The following is an 18,099-nucleotide window of genomic DNA, read 5'->3' as shown; positions in this document are numbered from 1 at the left end:
GCACCATTCCAGCTTTATGGTCTTCCAGATATGCCGAGGCCGATCTGGCGTAGGCTCCCGCTGGTCCTTTCCTCCCGTCTGCTCTGCCACACAGTTCCAACACCTATCTCTTCCTCTCATATGCAAGCTATAGGTAACATATGAGAGGAAAAAATAGGTGTTGGGGCGGTGTGGCAGAGCAGAGGGGAGAAATGGACCCACGGGAGCCAACGCCAAAACAGACTCGACGATTTGGTTTCACTTCAGTCTGTTTCAGTGAATCTGGGAAAACAGTGCTTGCCTCTTCCTCATTAACTCTTTGGTAATTGTTAAGCAGTCATAACTTTTCCTATACAGTAAAGGAGGAAGTTGAAGACCATGATAAAACAGATAAAAAGCCTACATAACACTGCTTCCACAAAAGAGGGAGAGAAGTTAAAAGAAAAGGTGGTTAGTTGAGGTTGGAGAAGTGTCTTGATGGTGGAAAAAATATGTTTACCCGGTAGCTGCAGGGATCATGTTTCTTAAAGGCCCCTCTAAGTGAATTAATGAGAAAAAATCATCACTCGCACAAACCATTTCATAATATATATCAATGCATTTGTGATCAGTTTATGCATCATCTATTTTGGGGGGTTTATATCATAGCAAAAATTTGGCCCTTCGCTGGAACATGGGTAAGCCACAAATTTGGCCCGTCGCTGCTACCGGGTTAATATAACATGTTTGAACCTAACCAAGAGTAATGTCTTCCTCAGTCACTGGAACGGACAAGAGCATTCATGACGAGAAAAATAAAAAAAAAAAAAGCTCTTCTGAAAATTGAGTTGACTTATAAAAATGAGCTCTTGTTTAAATAAAGGATGATAAAACGCCTTCATTTTGACATCTCACTTTCGTATCGTGACTCAAATTTCAGTTTATTGTCTATTTTCTGGTGTGAATTCTTGGAAAGGTGCAAAAACTGTCAGCCATTCCCTTGTGCAAGATTGGGTTCCACTACTCCAAGCCAGACACACTATTATGCACTCAGAACGATGCTATGCTCACGTACCTTGTAGGCCTATGTATTTATTTCCTTATTTACCTATTCACTTTTTTTTACATCTCAACCATTTACTGACATTGGTACGTTTTTGTTTCCCGTTAAAGTTTCATAGTCACCAATGTAGCTTTTTATCTTGCTCAAATTTCTACTCAATAGGTTTGAGATCGATTGGTTTGCAGTTGCTCCTAGATTTAACTCTCTAATCAATCATGCATTCTTATATGTAAAATCCATAGCATTAGCCAGTTGCAAGGTTTGAGATCAATTGGTTTGCAGTTGCTCTTAGATATAACTCTATAACCATGCATTCTTATATGTAAAATCCATAAGCCAGTTGCAAGGTTTGAGATCACTTGGTTTGCAGTTGGTCTTAGATATAACTCTATAACATTCTTATTAGTAAAATCCATAATATATAGCCTGTTGCAAAGTTTGAGATCAATTGGTTTTCAGTTGCTCTTAGATATAACTCTATAACATTCTTATTAGTAAAATCCATAATATATAGCCTGTTGCAAAGTTTGAGATCACTTGGTTTTCAGTTGCTCTTAGATATAACTCTCTAATCATACATTCTTATTAGTAAAATCCATAATATATAGCCTGTTGCAAAGTTTGAGATCAATTGGTTTTCAGTTGCTCTTAGATATAACTCTAATCATGCATTCTTATTAGTAAAATCAATATATAGTCAGTTGCAACCAGTGAATGAGGTCATGATGTTAATGCTAGCCTGCTGCAGTTATGACAGGGACTAGAAGACTCTGTGTTGCTTTTATTACACTAAGCTGTTTGAGTCTTATTGCTTATCTATAGGGAGAGAAAGTTTATGTAAAGATAGAATGAGATAAGAGGTCCTTAAGGTAGATGATGTTCATGTACTTGGTTAGGCAATAGATAACAACACCTCAGTTTGCTTAGCGTAATGTCTAGAGAGGCAAAGAAGTGGAAGGTAAAGAGGGTGTCTGAAAGCATGAAGTGGCAGATAACTTGAGACCTCTTGAATATCTTAACTGCTTTTACCTTCCAATGTGCTGATCCTTATAGAAGAGTTCATGTGAAGGTCGTTACATGAGAGGTCTTGAAGGAATGGAAGTTGTTTGCTATGAGGCGTTAGATGACTTAACTTCTTGAATATCCAACTGCCTTACCTTCCAAGATTAACCCTTATGGAAGAAAAGTTGATGTCAGGTTAAGAGATAGGGATGAAAGGTCTTGAAGGAATGGAAGTTGTTTGCTGCAAAGGCGATAGAAAACTTAACTTCTTGAATATCCAACTGCCTTACCTTCAAAGATTAACCCTTATGGAAGAAAAGTTGATGTCAGGTTAAGAGATAGGGATGAAAGGTCTTGAAGATATGGAAGTTATTTGTTATAAGGCGATAGATAATTCAGCTTCTACATTGTCTAACTGTTTTGCCTCCTAATGTGTTAATCCTTATGGCAGAAAATAATCAGTTTGGTTAGTTAGACGAGAGTTTTGAGGGAATAGAATTTGTTTGCTATAAGGTGATAGATAGTTTAACTTCTTCATTGTCTAGCTGTTTTGCCTCCTATTGTGCTAATCCTTATGGCAGAGATCAGCAGAGTTAGTTAGACGAGAGGTTTGAAGGAATAGAAGTTGTTTGCTATGAGGTGATATATGACGTAACTTCCCTTGATTGTCTAACTTGGCCTCCTATTGTGCTAATCCTTATGGCAGAAAAGATCAGTTAGGTTGGTTAGACAAGAGGTTTGAAGTTATTTGCTATAAGGTGATAGATGATGTAACTTCCCTTGATTGTCTAACTTGGCCTCCTATTGTGCTAATCCTTATGGCAGAAAAGATCAGTTAGGTTGGTTAGACAAGAGGTTTGAAGTTATTTGCTATAAGGTGATAGATGATGTAACTTCCCTTGATTGTCTAACTCTTTTCCCTCCCGTGATCCCTTTGCAGGAGAGCGAGAAGAGCGACCCATTCGGCGACTCCTTCAAGCCTCTCTTCCCCCCTTCCGACACCACCAAGCCCCGCATCACCGCCAGCACGGCCCCCACCCCCGCCCCGCTGGCCCCTCCCCCCATCTCTGGCCGTACCCGACACGACTCCCACCACTCCCAGTCCTCGCAGCAGGCTGGGGCAACGGCAAGTGGTGGCGGTGACCAGAAATCGTCGAGCCAAGATTTCGCCAAGTTCCCCGTGACGTTCCCTGATAGTACGTCCCCCCCACCCGCTCAAAGTGAAACCCCAAGGCCATCGTCAGAGGCCGGGGACAACCAGGACCGATACGCAGCCTTTAAGGAATTCAGGACTGCCCCCGGTGGCTCGTTCAATGATGTGAGTGATCCGAATCTGTGTGAGGCGCAGGGGGGCGATGGGAGTGGGGGTGAGGGCAGTGGTGGGGCCTCGAGCCTCCAGCAGTCGGATGAGTTTGATGCCCAGTGGTCCAAGGCGAGCTTCAGTGAGGACGGCGCCGCGTCAAGCAGGGAACCTCACTATGATGTGTTCACCGACCTCGATCCACTCGGCACTGGGAAAAACCGCCCGTATGTTGACAAGCGAGACTTTTTCAGTGAGATGCGGAAACCCGTGAGACGAGTGCTGAGGGAGATGGGCGATGGGGAGGTGTCCATCCCATGCTCCCCCAAGACCCAGCCTGGCATCATCCCGCCTGAGGTCTCGGCGCTCGTGTCCTCCACCTCCCTGTACGCTACGACGCCACGTTCCATCGACATGATCGCCGCCAAGCGCGTCTCCTCGGCCAACATCACCCCCGTTCACAGCACCTCCATCACCTCACACTCCTTCACCGAGTCCTTCAGCCCGCCAGACTCCTTTGGCCAGGAGGACTTCCACTTTCACCATGGCTCAGAGAAGGATTTCTACGAGGCATCGCAGTTCCCTTCCTCAGGCTTTGCGGACTTCCCGGCCTTCCCCAGCGACTCCCCGAAGAGCCAACGGTCGGAGATGTCTAGCAGCATACCAGATGAACCTCCTCCCCCCCTCCCCTGTGGCCCCCTCACTGTGGCTCTCCCCCCTGAGTCATTCCGGGATAGTCCACCTCCCTTCTCCCCTCCGCCAGTCCCTAGACCGACCAGCAGGCGAGCGTCAGGCCCAGGCTCACCCCAGCTGTCCCTAACACACCGCTCTCCCATCACCCACAACCGCAGCAAACTGTTCCTGGCGGCCACCACTTCCCAGAGCCCCAAGACACTCCCCCGCAGCCACAAGTTCAAGAAGCAGGGCAGCTTTGAAAACGAGTGGGAGATCGTGGACATGGAACACCAGCGAGGGTACGCCAGCGGGGACCTCACGCCTCCGACCCCCCCGGAGGTACTGAGCGAGGGAGGGCTGAGTCCGAGGCCTAGACCACGCTCGCACCTCTCCAAACAGCTCAGTGCCAGCTCTGCCACGCTGTCCCTGAGGCCGCAGCAGAGAGGACGTCTCAGTGAGGTGGAGCAGTTTTCGTCCCCTGAGCTAGAGAGTCGACCCTTCCCAGTGGATGAGCTTAGTCTGAGCTGTGAGGAGGCCCCTAAACCACCACCAAGGCCAGCCCACATTGAGCCTCCGCCGCTGCCCCCAAAGAGACAGCCCACTCACGTCACCCTCAGGCCTCCGCCACGCCCACCACCAACAGCCGACGCGCACTACAACTACATCAATGAATATGACTCGTCCCCTGAGGAAGGCACCACGCCCCCCATCCCCATCCCCGCCAGGAAGCCTCGGTACTCCCACTCCTCCTCTCAGCCAGCCTTCATCCCCAGCAGAAGCACCAAACCCACCCACCCTGATAACTTCCAATTCCCCAAACCCAGCGTGAGCCCCACCCACGAGGCCTCCGGAGCCGTGCCCAAGACTTCAAGGGAATCGACCCCAAGCAAGTTGTCCACTCCAGGCAAGTCACCCAAGCTCATCCAGAAGCCTCCGTCGGTTGACCTGGCAAACACGAGCCTTGACCAGTTGGCGGCGACTTTGGATGTGCCGGTGGAGCAGTTGGCGAGGATGACGGTGGTGGAGTTAGCCGCTTGTTTGGCCCAGCAGCAGCTTAGACAAGGAGACAAGGAGAGCATGTCCTTTGACGAAGCCCAGACTCAGCCACAGACCCAAGTCCATAAGCCGCCTGAGAAGCCCGCCAGGAGGTCTCGAGGGCCAAGCCGGGAGCAGAGCAAGGAGAGGTTTGCCTTCAGCGAGGACGAGATGTTTGCGGAGTTTGACGCACAGTTCCCGAAGAGTCCCGTTGAGCCCCCAGAGTTCAGCACGGGCGGCCCGGTCACCCATGCTGTTGGGGCCCCAGTCAGTGAAGATCGCTATGCCGTTTTCCGTGAGCTGACTGTCGTGACCAAACAGAAGTCAGTATTTGATGAAAACTTCCTCACGCCGCAGAATTCCATGGAGGAGGAAGTGTCTGAAGTCTCATCTGGGACCTTCAAGGCGAATTTCGATAGCGACATGCGACACGACTCCCTAGAACACAAGTCTTCCCTGAGTGACGATGGTGATGCCGTGGAGCTGGAGAAGGACAAGGACTGGCACCCCCCCAACCACGACCTGGAGTGCGTCACCGTCTTCAGGAGTCCGGAGATCAGCGAGTATGACAACTTTGAGCCGCCCTTCGACGCAAAGTTCGATGACGACTTCTCCGCCGCCACCATGAGTGAGAAGAGCCTTACCCCTGTTAACTCCCCCTCCCACCTGCAGCAGCCACACCCGAGACCCCACCTACACCACACTGATGTCCAGAAGTCTCCGTTCACCGATGACTTCAGTACGATGGGTCACGCTGCCGGTACCTCCTCTCTCCAGTCATCAGGGAGGAGGACGCGGCCGGAGTCGGAAACATCCTTCGCAAGCTTTGATGACAACTTTGTACCTTCAACCTCCGAGGCAGACAAGTTCTCCAGTTTCCAGGAGGTGACTAATGAAGAGACCTCACTGGATGGCTCCCTCAAGTCTCCCTTCACTGACCACTTTTCAGACCCCAAGAGGATGGAACAGGCTGATGACAATGGCTTTGGTGCAGGCTTTGATGACCCCTTCACCAGCGTCGAGCCCAAGCAGCGCAGCTCATCCAGGGGCAGCACAGAGGCCCCAGCGAGGTTCCCTGTCGAGAGCTCCCTCCAGCCTCCCACCGACACCCTGGGAGGCAAAAGGAAGAGTCCATTTGATGATGACTTCACAAACCGCGGCGACAGGTACGAGGTGCTCAAGGAGGTGGAGAGTGAGCGTGAGCCTTCGCTGGAGGGTGAGGTGAGTCGCCTAACCAAGCAAGGGGATGCCAGGAGCTCTCCCTTTGATGACTCCTGGCACGGGTCGCAGCGGAACACGCCATACGATGACCAGAAGTCCATCGGGTCCTTGCACTCCATCCACGAGGAACACAAGAACATTCCACATGAGTCTCCGTTCGATGATGACTTCAGTCAAGACTCCCGTAAGGCTTCCATCGACCATGGCAGGCTCTCACGGTCAGGTTCGGAGCACCGCAAGTCCCCATTCGGCGACAACTTCACGCCACCAACATCCGCCAGGCCACACAGGAGCCGAGGTCCCTCCCGGCTGAGCGTTGGAAGTGAAGGCAGCGACATCAGGCACTCCCCTTTCGAGGACAACTTCAGTTCAATCATCGGGAGTGTGGCTGAGGAGGTGAACTTTGACAGTGCATTCACGAGCTTCCCGACGGAGAGCGAGGAGAGTGACCCCTTCAGCGTGAGGCTCAGCCAGACACAGACGGAGGAGAAGGCCACGGAAGGCGAGCTCCAGTTTGCAGATTTTGAGAACGCATTCCAGAAGGCAGAGGCTGAAGCCAGTGTAGCAGCAGAACAACAGCAACAGGCACGGTCAAGTAGTGTATCCCAGCACACTCCCGGAAGGTCCCCAGAACTAACCGATGACCCAGCACTTGAAGACGTCTTTCCCGATGACGAGCAGGAGTTCAAGATCACCGCGCGCTTCACCGCCCCCGCCACCCTTCCCGCCCCCGCTGACATGAAGAAGTCCAACTCAGTGAATATCTTCCGCCGTAACAGTGACCCCTTCGCCGACGACTTCTTTAGTGATGAAAAAGAAGCTGAAGCTGCTGCTGCTGCTGCTGCTGCTGCTGCGGGGAAGGGAGGGGAAGGCGACCCTTTCTGGGAGGAACCGTTTGATAAGTTCAGCTTCCCTAAGGACCAGTGAGGCAGAGGAGGAGGAGGAGGAGGCCTTTCGGAGCTGCTTCAGACAAACATTTAGTGGAAGAGTGAATGATCTTTATACTCCGAACAAAAAAAAACAATCGGAACAAAAGACGAGATTATACTCCGTGGTGAGACGAGGATGTGTCATATGGTCCCTAAGTATCAAAATTCGTCACTTGCATACGCATTAGGGTAGTTTTAATTGTGTATATGGTGTATTATTTCGCATACTTCACGGCGGAGTGGCCGGGGCGCGACGAGTGGCCATGATCAATGTGTCGGTCGAGATGATGTTCGCCGTTCCAGATATTTTGAGTCAACGCTGAAATGCAACCACGAACGTACTCACAAACCTCACATGCGGGGTGGATTTTATCATTATTGTGTTTTTATTACCTTATGAAGATCAGTGTGACTAATGGTGTGTTTTAACCGGATTGTGTTGAGTGGCATATAAAGGAAGGTGTCTGTGAGGGTTGGTACTGGTCACCCGAGAGATCTGATGTTATCTTTCGTTCCTTCGTGTTCCTTATATTTCCGAGACATCATTTTATTCCTCTCTTTAACCAGCCGTTCATTTTTAATCCTTACGCTTTGATATTTCGTCACAATTTTTCCTTCCTTTCTCATTCCTTAATTCTCAGAGGTCATTTCTTTACTAGTCACACTCAAAGTCATTCGTTCTTCCTTAACCTCAACTCTCGCATTGGTTATTGAGATCTGTGTTAATTTTTTCTTATTTTCAACTATTTAAGCTCAACTCACGCATTGGTTATTGAGATCTGTGTTAATTTTTTCTTATTTTCAACTATTTAAGCTCAACTCACGCATTGGTTATTGAGATCTGTGTTAATTTTTTCTTATTTTCTATTGGTTATTTGAGAGAGTGTTAATTTTTTCTTATTTTCAACTATTTAAGCTCAACTCACGCATTGGTTATTGAGATCTGTGTTAATTTTCTCGTATTTTTAACTATTTAACCTCAACTCACGCATTGGTTATTGAGATCTGTGTTAATTTTTGCGTATTTTTAACTATTTAACTAACTTTTTAACTAACTAACTCATGCCACTCACACTCTAATGTTCTTTCTATACTAAGGTCTATTTCTTCATATTACTTGCATTGACATTTCTTGCCACTCATACTCAAATATCAGTCAGTCTTTCCTTTTTATTCTTCTTTCGTCTCTAATCATTACCTATAAATTTTTTCGTCCCTGTTTTAATATGTGGAAAATGAACCCCTGTGTCACATTGTTTAGTCTAAGCAACCACTTCCTTCACTCTCTCTCACTCCTGTTCAGTAGCTAAATATTTCCGTCTTCGTTTCGCCATGTCAAAAAGGAGTTTCCTCTTGCGTAGTTTTATCTAACCAACCTCTTTCTTCTCTCACGTCTGATCATTACTTAAATATTTCCATCTTCATTCTGTTTTCATTTATCTTCACAACCTCTTCTTTCTCTCACGTCTGATCATTAGCTATACATTTGTCTTCATTCTGTTTTCATTTATCAAAACAACCTCTTCCTTCTCTCAGTCTGATCTTTCGCTAAACAGTTTTCCATCATCATTCTGTCTTCACATATCTAAACAATCTCTTCCTTCACTCACTACGGTTCATAAGCTAAACATTTCTGTCTCCATTCTGGTATGTGGAAAGTCCTTGAGTTTGTCTAGTAGAATTATATCGTCAAGCAAAGGTGGACAAGGGTAGAGACTGTGTTCCTGAGCACTATGTTAGCTTAAGTTCGTTTTTATTACTTTCAGCGTAACGCATCCAGTCATTAGGTAAGAGAGCCGGGAGAGCTGTGCGTAGTGGGAGTCAGAGAAGAATCTTTAGCAGAGAAACATTATAATTATTCAGAGCTCAGCCTTCAGTAACCGGGGAACACGAAGAAGTGGTGATGATGGGACAGTCTGCAAGGTACATGGTGGTGGTGGTGGGGATGGTTGTAGTGGTGGTAGTGATGTGGTGGTGGTGGTTGTGTTCGTAGCTTGAATCTCGGAGGACATGACCGTGTTACGAGTATTGTTTTTATGGGCTAATATTACCACTAAGCTGTGATCCGGTGTCCCAAGATGTCTTTCTCGTCTTGCTGGGGGACTCCCGGTGATGTCATCTCTGTGTGTTGACTTGTTGACTTGTAAATGTAAACAAACCCTCAGAGATAATACGAGCAATGTTGCCGGTGATGAGGAAATGGAGAACATGTATTAGTGCGTCACGGTGTTTTTGTTTTATAAGACTTTCGTGTTGACTGTTAGCAAAGAAAGAAAATGATAATGATGATGGTGTTGCCGGTGATGAAATAGGGAGAAAGGACAAGCATTTTAGATTAGTTAAAGCCTCACAACATCCATTTTTTCATATGTTAGCTGTGAAGAAACAAAGAAAAGCTAAAAGGTAAAGGACAAGCATTTTAGATTAGTTAAAGCCTCACAACATCCATTTTTTCATATGTTAGCTGTGAAGAAACAAATAAAAGCTTAAAGATAATAGTACATGTCTTGAAAACGGGAACTTAAAAAAACATCTTAGAAATACCGACACATCACAATATTTTTTCGTTCCCATTTTTACCGAATCTCATTAATGTCAAACTTTTTTATTATTATTATTTTCCTCACCCACCACAAGAGCAAACCCCACCCACTTACCCATGACCCGCCTGCCTGCCGACCCACCCACCCACAGCCCATCATGTCAGTGTTATTGTACATGTTTTACTACATATAGACTTGTTTATATTTTTACATGTGCACTCAAGTCACTTTATATACTGAAGGATCAATAAGAAGCGTCTGTAGCAGTTAGCCCTACATTCCGAAAGCCCGTGTTCAACTCCTGAGCTCTAATTTCTAAGCCCTGTTCATGATAACTTTGAAGATAAGCTCCGCCCACTTCAGCTCAGCATCCAATAGTGTATCTGAGCCCTTTCCAGCAGCCACGATAATGATTCAACCCTTCCCAACTTCCTCCAATAAAATTTAACCTTTCTCAGCATCCATCACCATGAATCAACCTTTTCCAAAATCATTCAATATATTTTAAGCCCTCCCAGCATCCACCAATAAGATTCAACCCTTCCCAGCATCCACCATTAAGATTTAACCTTTCCCAGCATCCACCAATAAGATTCAACCTTTCCCATCATCCACCAATAAGATTCAACCCCTCCAAGCATCCACCAGCAAGATTCAACCTCTCCCAGCATCCACCAATTTGATTCAGCCTTTCCCAGCATCCACCAATAAGATTTAACCTCTCCCAGCATCCACCAATCACATGTAGCCTCAGTTGGAAAGGGGGCGTGGCTTGCTGGTGGATCGGCCAATGAGATAAAGAGGATGGGGGAAAGGGGGAGGAGCCTATTTGCCAAGTTAGCATGTATAGCGCATAACCCAGTGGTGCCATGTCTGTGTGTTCTTGGGTGGAATCATGTCCCTAGAGGTAATGTTGACGACTCGGCGAAAGAATTTTAGCTCACACACACACACACACACGCACACACACACACACACACACACACACACACACACGGTACAAGTTTGACTCGATCCTGTAAAAATACTGGTAGAAGCAAGATAGTTTTACACACACACACACACACACACACACACGCGCGCGTTTAGGAGGTTACTGGGCCTCTCATAGTTAGTTTTTTTTTCTTTTTCCCTCATCCGTCTCGTTCCGTTCTGTGTTTTGTTCTGAAATGCTCATCCATTTGCATCCAAAATCGTGCATATTCTTAACTCACAAAACGAGGGCCAAAGATTACGTTTGATACTGAAGTAGTGTTTTGTAGTAGGGAGACGAGTATGTTTGTAGCAATTCTTATTATTATGTGTTATTATTATTATTATTATTATTATTATTATTATTATTATTATTATTATTATTGAGTCATAGTTAAGAGAATTGTGTAAAAAAGCATTATTATATTGATTGAAATGAACCTGGAATTTGTTTTTGTTTCATGAGATTATCTGCAAATCACCTTATTTTTCCCTCTCATCTCTTTCCTATCTATCTATCTATCTATCTATCTATCTATGACTATTTATCTGTATCATATTTTTACTGTTTTCCCTCATCTCTTTCCTATCTATCTATCTATCTCTCTATGACTATTTATCCATCTATCATATTTTTACTGTTTTCCCTATTATCTCTTTCTATTTATCTATCTAACTGTCTATCTATTTATTTTTACTATTTTCCCTCTTATCTCTTGTCTATCTATCTATCTAACTATTTATCTATATCATATTTTCGCTATTTTACCCCCATCTATTTTCTATATATCCAACTTTTATCTATGTGTCTCATTTTTACATTCCCGAGTGAAAGGCCTTTATATTTTTTTCATTAAACTGCAGTCATTATCATCCTTCTCCCTACTATGTGTTATTTTAAGCGTAAGATAATCATTCAATCACCCTATTCCCCTTTTCTCATTGGGTCACATTCCCCTGGTCCAAGGTGTTTGTGGTACTTATATTTTACTCGAGGTTCGATTTACCTGTCAGTTTTGAAGGAGACTCACCTGTTTCATCGCCTTCTAATCCCCCTTCATCATAGGTTCCAATTCCCCAGGTCGAGGTGTGTGGTATTAGTTGTTTTCTATTCAATGAGTTTATTTTTTTCATTATATTTACTCTGTTTAGAAGGAGAATCGTCTGTTTAATCACCATCTAACTCCCTCTTTCATTATGGTTCCAAATCCCCTGGTCAAGGTGTGTGGTATTTGTTGTTTTCTGAGTTTATTTTTTCATTGTAATTACTGTTTAGAAGGAGAATCATCTGTTTAACCACCTTCTAACTCACTCTGTATTATAAGTTCACATTCCCCAGATAATAAGATCAAAAGATTACATAATACCAGAACACGTTTCAACTCCACGCTTTTCTCTGTTCTTTTTTCACTGCAAGGAGATTATAAAGGAAGGAACCGGTTTTAAGGAACTTCACGTCGGTTTCACGGACTTGTATCACCGCTAAACACTCTCTTTTATCATATTTGTGTCTATGGAAGAAATTCAACAATTTTTGTATACCCACGAAGTCTGTTGATCATCTGGAAGTGGATTGGGTGAAGAATATTAGGTCACATGTATATTTTTCATCATACTCACCTGTTTTATGCATTATAGGTGTTCGTATCATATAATATACCTTCCATTACCGTCTACCTTCATTACCTAGAAACGTGAGACCCTACGTTTTATACCACAGGATATGTTGATGCAAGGTAACTAAACGGTCCCTTAAGAAACGTCAAAGGTATCCCATAAACGGTGTAGCCCATGAGTGCTTGAGGCCGCGCGCTCCTGAATTCAATATCTGTTTGTCTACCCATCGCTGTGTTGACCCAAAGCGTTTTTCTACCCGTGTCCGCGTCAGGTCGAGATGGCTAAGGCGTGTGTGTGTGTGCTCTCTTCATCCCATCTCATCCCGGTGTTGCAGTCATCCTCGGTCTCAAAGATGATTTAGAATACTCGAGCAAGGTTTTTTATATAGTGTTTGGCATCCTGTGAAGAGGTAAGAGCTGAAGGTGTGCTCATTAATCCCTTTTCCATTGGAGGTGTAATAGTTATGTTACTCGGCCATTGCTTGTTTGGGATACTCGAGAAAGAGGGGGGTGAGAGGTAATGAGGGAGAGAAAATGCAGGAGCGATGTAGGTTAGGTCTTTCTATAGCTCTTTTGCAGTCCGTTTTGTCATACTATCGTTCAAAGTAGGATAGGATACTGGAGAAAGAATGAGAGATGATGGGAGAGAAAAGACAAGAGCGATATTGATTAGGTCTTTCCATAGTTCTTTTGCAATCTGTTTTGTCATACTATCGTTCAAAGTAGGGTAGGATACTGGAGAAAGAGTGAGAGATGATGGAAGAGAGGAAAAACAGGAGTGATGTTGATAAAAGGTCTTTCTATACGTATTTTTTTTGCATTCTTTGCTCTCTAGAATTATGAGGAGACAGAGATAAAGAAAATACTGGAATGAAATTGATATGGGTCTTTCTATAGCTAATTTTCGCATTCTTTGTTCTCATACTGCTGAAGAGAGAGAGAGACGCATTAACCCACCCCCTTCACCGCCTTCGTCTGCGTCATCACCGCCATCATCACCTTTTCGGAGCCGCCAGAGTTAGCCAGAGCCATCCACCCAGTGCTGCTACCTTGCTTCTTTACGTTATTTAAGCTGTGCACGGTATACGGAACTTGCTGAAGGTTGCCACGTGAGGGGGAGCTAAGATCCACATCATCAAACTCTTCGCAGGCTCAGTCCATGTTTCAAAAGGCTCTCGCGGAAGTTCTCGGGGTTCCCATGGGTGGTTTCCTGAGCCTGGCGGTAGATTGGCAAGGCTCCGCGCTGTGAACGGGGACAAACACCCGTTACAACCCGACGTAGCTCCTCCCTGGCCTTGAAAAACGTTCGTAACAAGAGCCATAAAACGTTTGATGATACGAGTGTGAATCTCACGTGACTGGGCAAACAGCACCAAGCAACAGCAGCACCATTTGTAACCTCGTCCGGGAGTGCTCAGTGCTCAGTAATGTAAATGGTGCTGGGCCTACATAGCACTCTAGTAATCAGCGTCAGTGGAGAGCAGCACCTAAGGTTCGTCAGGGAGTGCTCAGTGTAATGTATCTCTGGTGCTGGGTTCGCATTGCACTCCAGAACAGCATCAGTGAAGAGCAGCACCACTTGTATGATCGTCAGAGAGTGCTCAATGCTCAGTGTGATGTATCCTTGGTGCTGGATTCGCGTACCACCACTTGTAAGCTCGTCCTGGAGTGCTCAGTGCTCAGTAAAATGTATCCCTGGTGCTGGGGCCCGCGTAGCACCACTCTAGGTCAGCACCAAGGTCAGCCCTCAGCCAGACATGCTCAGGCACCCACCACACCTCGTTATATACTCAGCACCTCAGCCACAGACTTCCCCCCTGGAGTATATCTGTCACGGATGTATGTATGTGTGTAGCGGACAGGCCTCAAGTGCATTTTTTATAAACTTATCAGAAACCGAAAGCCGAAAAAAAATCTATAAAAGTTAAAAAATATAAAAAACGATAGATTCTTAATTTATAATACTATATATAGTTTCTGTACAAATACTGTAACTCAAGTAATAGTAATAACAGTATCAAGTTGCCCCGTGCATTTCTTTCACCTTCTGGTCGGTCACCTTTTTCCTGTCCACCTCCTCCATGTCCAAGGTTTCATCTGGCTACTCTATTTTATTTTATTTTCTAGGACCAGTGCTTAGCGATTTTGTTTTTATCGCTGTTGTTGTCGTTTCCCTTTAGCTGCTTTTTTTTTTATGTGCTGCTTATCTCCCTATCTATCTGCCTATCTTCTGGACACTCTTTACTTTTGTCTATTATGGGAGCGGTGAGTAGCGGGCTTTTTTTTCTCTCTCTGCACTTTTTGTTACCCTTGAGCCGTCTCCATTGCTGTAAAAAAAAAGGGGGGGGGGGGCTGGTAGGCTCTCGTGAGGGGCTCTTGGATGACCCCAGCAAGTTAACTCCAGAACATCTCCTGCAGGTGGACTAGTGAAGGGTGATGCAGTTACAGACCCAGACCTTCCCGAGAGGACGCATGCCAAGGAAGGAAGGTAGGTAGGCAACGTAAGGCAGGAGGAAAAATCAACCTGGAAATTTAGTTATGCTGGTTAGTTTCTTATATTTAACCAATTCAGTCGTCCCTCAAATAGTACGGTTTCCAATAGTTCTGTTTCGGTTTTATACGGATTGTCATAGAAAATCTTGTTGGATTTGAAAATTTAATGCTCGTCGGGAAATTTAAAAATCCTAAAAAATATTCTTAGAAAATCCACATAAAACCAAAACCGAACTATTGAAAACCTTACCATTTGAGGGACGACTGTTGTGTTGAATAAGACGAACCCCAACTTCCAGAACTCAGAAGATTAATACTGACTTTTATTTTGTTTTATTTATAATTTTATTTCACATGTATTCATTTGCTTATTGATTTATTTATATTTATTTTGTTCGCTTATTTATTTATTTATTATGTATTTACTTCGGTTGTGCGGCCTTATTTGAGGAACATTTTTTTTTTATCTGTTTTACCCGTATAGTATAGTTATGCGCCTAAGATGAGCACCAAGGCCATGCGCAGCTATATCATATGCTCCCATTAACTTTCACTATAGAATCACAGAGGTCGTGTTAAACTTTCACTATAGAATCACAGAGGTCGTGTTAAACTTTCACTATAGAATCACAGAGGTCGTGTTAAACTTTCACTATAGAATCACAGGTCGTGTTTAACTTTCACTATAGAATCACAGAGGTCGTGTTAAACTTTCACTAAAAACACACAAACCCAAAACAGTCCATGAAAAGCCCAACAACATCTACGGGAGGCTTTTCAAACAGGAACAGTGAGGTGACGAGAGAAGAATAGGTCTCGGGTTTTAATCGCTTAACTCCTCCCCCGCCTCTCCTCCCGACGGTCCCTCATCTCCAGTATCGCAGGCAGTTATGCATCGCCGTTAAAGGAAGAAGGATGACCCAAGACGCTCCTAATGTTACTTAAAATCCCAGTCGGTGGAGAGAAGGGCTGTGACTGGTACAAGGCTGACGGCAGGACATTGGTAGGCTGGAATAGTAAGACTTATTCGGCCCAGCATCCTCAACGCATTCCCGATCATCCGGTCCTGAGCTCGTAACCGCATTCATTTACCTGTCCGATAGGAACCCTTCGATTTGGTGGATACTGATGGATTAATTTTTAGTTCGTGGAAAACCTAAGTAACCCATGAAAAAATAATCCATGCAAAGTAAAGTATAGTAAAGTTGGAAGCATACTCTACCCTGCGCTTGGCCTCGGTGCTCATTTCTGTCACACTGGCCCTTGAAGCTGTACATCAAGGGCCACCAGTGATTATAGCTGATGACAGAAAGATTATAGACAGGGAATTAGAGATAGGACTAAAAGTTTGATTCGCGTCACTCTCTCTCTCTCTCTCTCTCTCTCTCTCTCTCTCTCTCTCTCTCTCTCTCTCTCTCTCTCTCTCTCTCTCTCTCTCTCTCTCTCTCTCTCTCGAAACCCATATAATAAGAAACTGAAGGGCTTTGTGTTCGTCTGTCAAGGAGTGGCGAGTTGAGTTATAGTCGTGTGTGTGTGTGTGTGTGTGTGTGTGTGACATTGAAGAGGAGCAGGCGCGTGGCGGGAATGCATAATTTCTTCGCCATAAATAAAGGCAAGGAGGGACTTTAATATTCGTTAATTTACACTGCGCAGAAGGAGAGAGAGAGAGAGAGAGGGGGGGGGGAGGGGGGGACACTGAGAGCACCACAGAGACAGACAGACAATTATAGAGGCAGACAGACAGACAGACATACAAACAAACATACAGACATACAGACAGACAGATAGACAGGCAGACAAATAGACAGAGAGGGAGGGAGGGGTTGAGAGCGCCATAGAGACAGAGAGAGAGACAAACACACAGACAGACAGACAGATAGACAGGCAGACAAATAGACAGAGAGGGCAGGAGGGGTTGAGAGCGCCATAGAGACAGAGAGAGAGACAAACACAGAGACAGACAGACAAACCTTCACACATACATACATACATACAGACAGGCTAACATACCACACGCGCAGGAAATACCCCATAAAAACAGGTATTACAACAGGGATAGGATACACAATTAGCATTTTTCCGACGAACTTCTGCATATTCAAAGCCTAGGACAGTGCTTTCCTACATGCCGTGAAAAGAGTCTGGCCTCATTTTTAACAAGAAAGGAAACAGCTCAAGGGGAACGATCCAAACGAGAGTATAAAGAAAGAAAGTCCCTCGCCATATCGCTACTCCCACAACAGCGAAAACGATCCAAACGAGAGTATAAAGAATGAAAGTCCCTCGTCATGTCGCTACTCCCACAACAGCGAGAAGTATAAGGATATCCACATTCAACATTCACATTGAGTCTTGAATACGAATAAGAATACAAATAATAATGCCAGGAAAGAAAAGACGAAACTATTAAAGAAAGGAATGATGAAAAAAGAGGAAGAAAAAAATACAAATAATAACCATGCAGAAAGAGAAGATGGAAAGAAACGAATAGAGCAAGAAATAATAAAATAAGGTAGATGATGAAAATTCCCCTCTTGAAGGAAAACAAAAGCCCTCTACCGCTGTTCCTGCCAAAAGTGTTCGAATACAGAGAAGCTCCACCCCCCCCCCTTTTTTTTTTTTACAGCAAAGGAGACAGCACAAGGGCACAAAAAAAGGAAACAATAATAAAAAAAAGCCCGCTACTCGCTGGTCCTAAAAAGAATCCAAAGAGGTGGCCGAAAGAGGGGTCAATTTTGGGAGGAGAGGTGTCCTGATACCCTCCTCTTGAAAGTGTGTTCATAATTTAGTATTCCTCGTAGTTATCGCCACCTTAAGAGCAGAAGTGTCGAGTTTTGGTAGCAATGGGTTATCTCGAGTTCTTTTCCCTGTCATAAGAACGTCACCAAATTATCATACTCAGAACAGAGCTCCAGATCCAAAAAATTGTCGTACTCACGTGTATAGGAAATGATGTCAAGGAAAATACGTGGATATGGTCAGTGTCAAAGCTTCCTAGAATGTAAAACGAAACGAAATAGTGTAAACGCAAGACTCGCATTTTGATTAATTTAATACACATTCGAATTAACAATGAAAGAAAAATCGATAACGCCAGAGAAGAGTGTGGTGGAAAATACCGCCTGCATTTTAAGATTAGGGTACAGTTTCTCACCTGATACATGTTCTCCGGGTGGGCAAACATGGGGTCGTATTTTAAAACATCTCGTCGCCCAAATTCACATATTTGACATGGCTTTCGTAAGAGCTGTAGGCCTTTCCAGGGGTAGTTTTATGACCCTGGTGGTAGTTT

At 44.8% G+C, this 18,099-nt stretch overlaps 1 protein-coding gene and 2 long non-coding RNA genes across 10 annotated transcripts in view; 2 read left to right on the top strand and 1 right to left on the bottom strand.

Moving 5' to 3' along the window:
• Positions 1 to 7,289, top strand: part of LOC126998170 (protein disabled-like) — a 46,442-nt gene extending 39,153 nt beyond the window's left edge. For all 7 annotated transcript variants that reach the window (XM_050859613.1, XM_050859608.1, XM_050859611.1 and 4 more), the window contains one exon: positions 2,964 to 7,289. In XM_050859613.1, the coding sequence (XP_050715570.1) occupies positions 2,964 to 7,181 (4,218 nt within the window). In that variant the 3' untranslated portion in view covers positions 7,182 to 7,289. The remainder of the gene's footprint in view (positions 1 to 2,963) is intronic.
• A 567-nt stretch (positions 7,290 to 7,856) lies between these two features.
• Positions 7,857 to 8,310, bottom strand: LOC126998171 (uncharacterized). 2 transcript variants are annotated; one of them, XR_007752660.1, is made up of 2 exons: positions 8,162 to 8,310; positions 7,857 to 7,997 (listed from the first exon to the last, which is right to left on the bottom strand). It is a non-coding gene; the product is annotated as an uncharacterized LOC126998171 (long non-coding RNA). The 2 variants fall into 2 exon arrangements; XR_007752661.1 differs by having other exon boundaries at positions 7,857 to 7,935.
• A 4,413-nt stretch (positions 8,311 to 12,723) lies between these two features.
• Positions 12,724 to 14,340, top strand: LOC126998172 (uncharacterized). The gene is made up of 2 exons (XR_007752662.1): positions 12,724 to 12,870; positions 12,988 to 14,340. It is a non-coding gene; the product is annotated as an uncharacterized LOC126998172 (long non-coding RNA).
• The last annotated feature ends 3,759 nt before the right edge of the window (positions 14,341 to 18,099 follow it).

Source organism: Eriocheir sinensis, chromosome 13 (genome assembly GCF_024679095.1).
Source record: "Eriocheir sinensis breed Jianghai 21 chromosome 13, ASM2467909v1, whole genome shotgun sequence".
NCBI lineage: Eukaryota > Metazoa > Arthropoda > Malacostraca > Decapoda > Varunidae > Eriocheir > Eriocheir sinensis.
The sequence above is the reverse complement of the archived record's forward strand: the minus strand, read 5'-3'. Positions and strand labels throughout refer to the sequence as shown.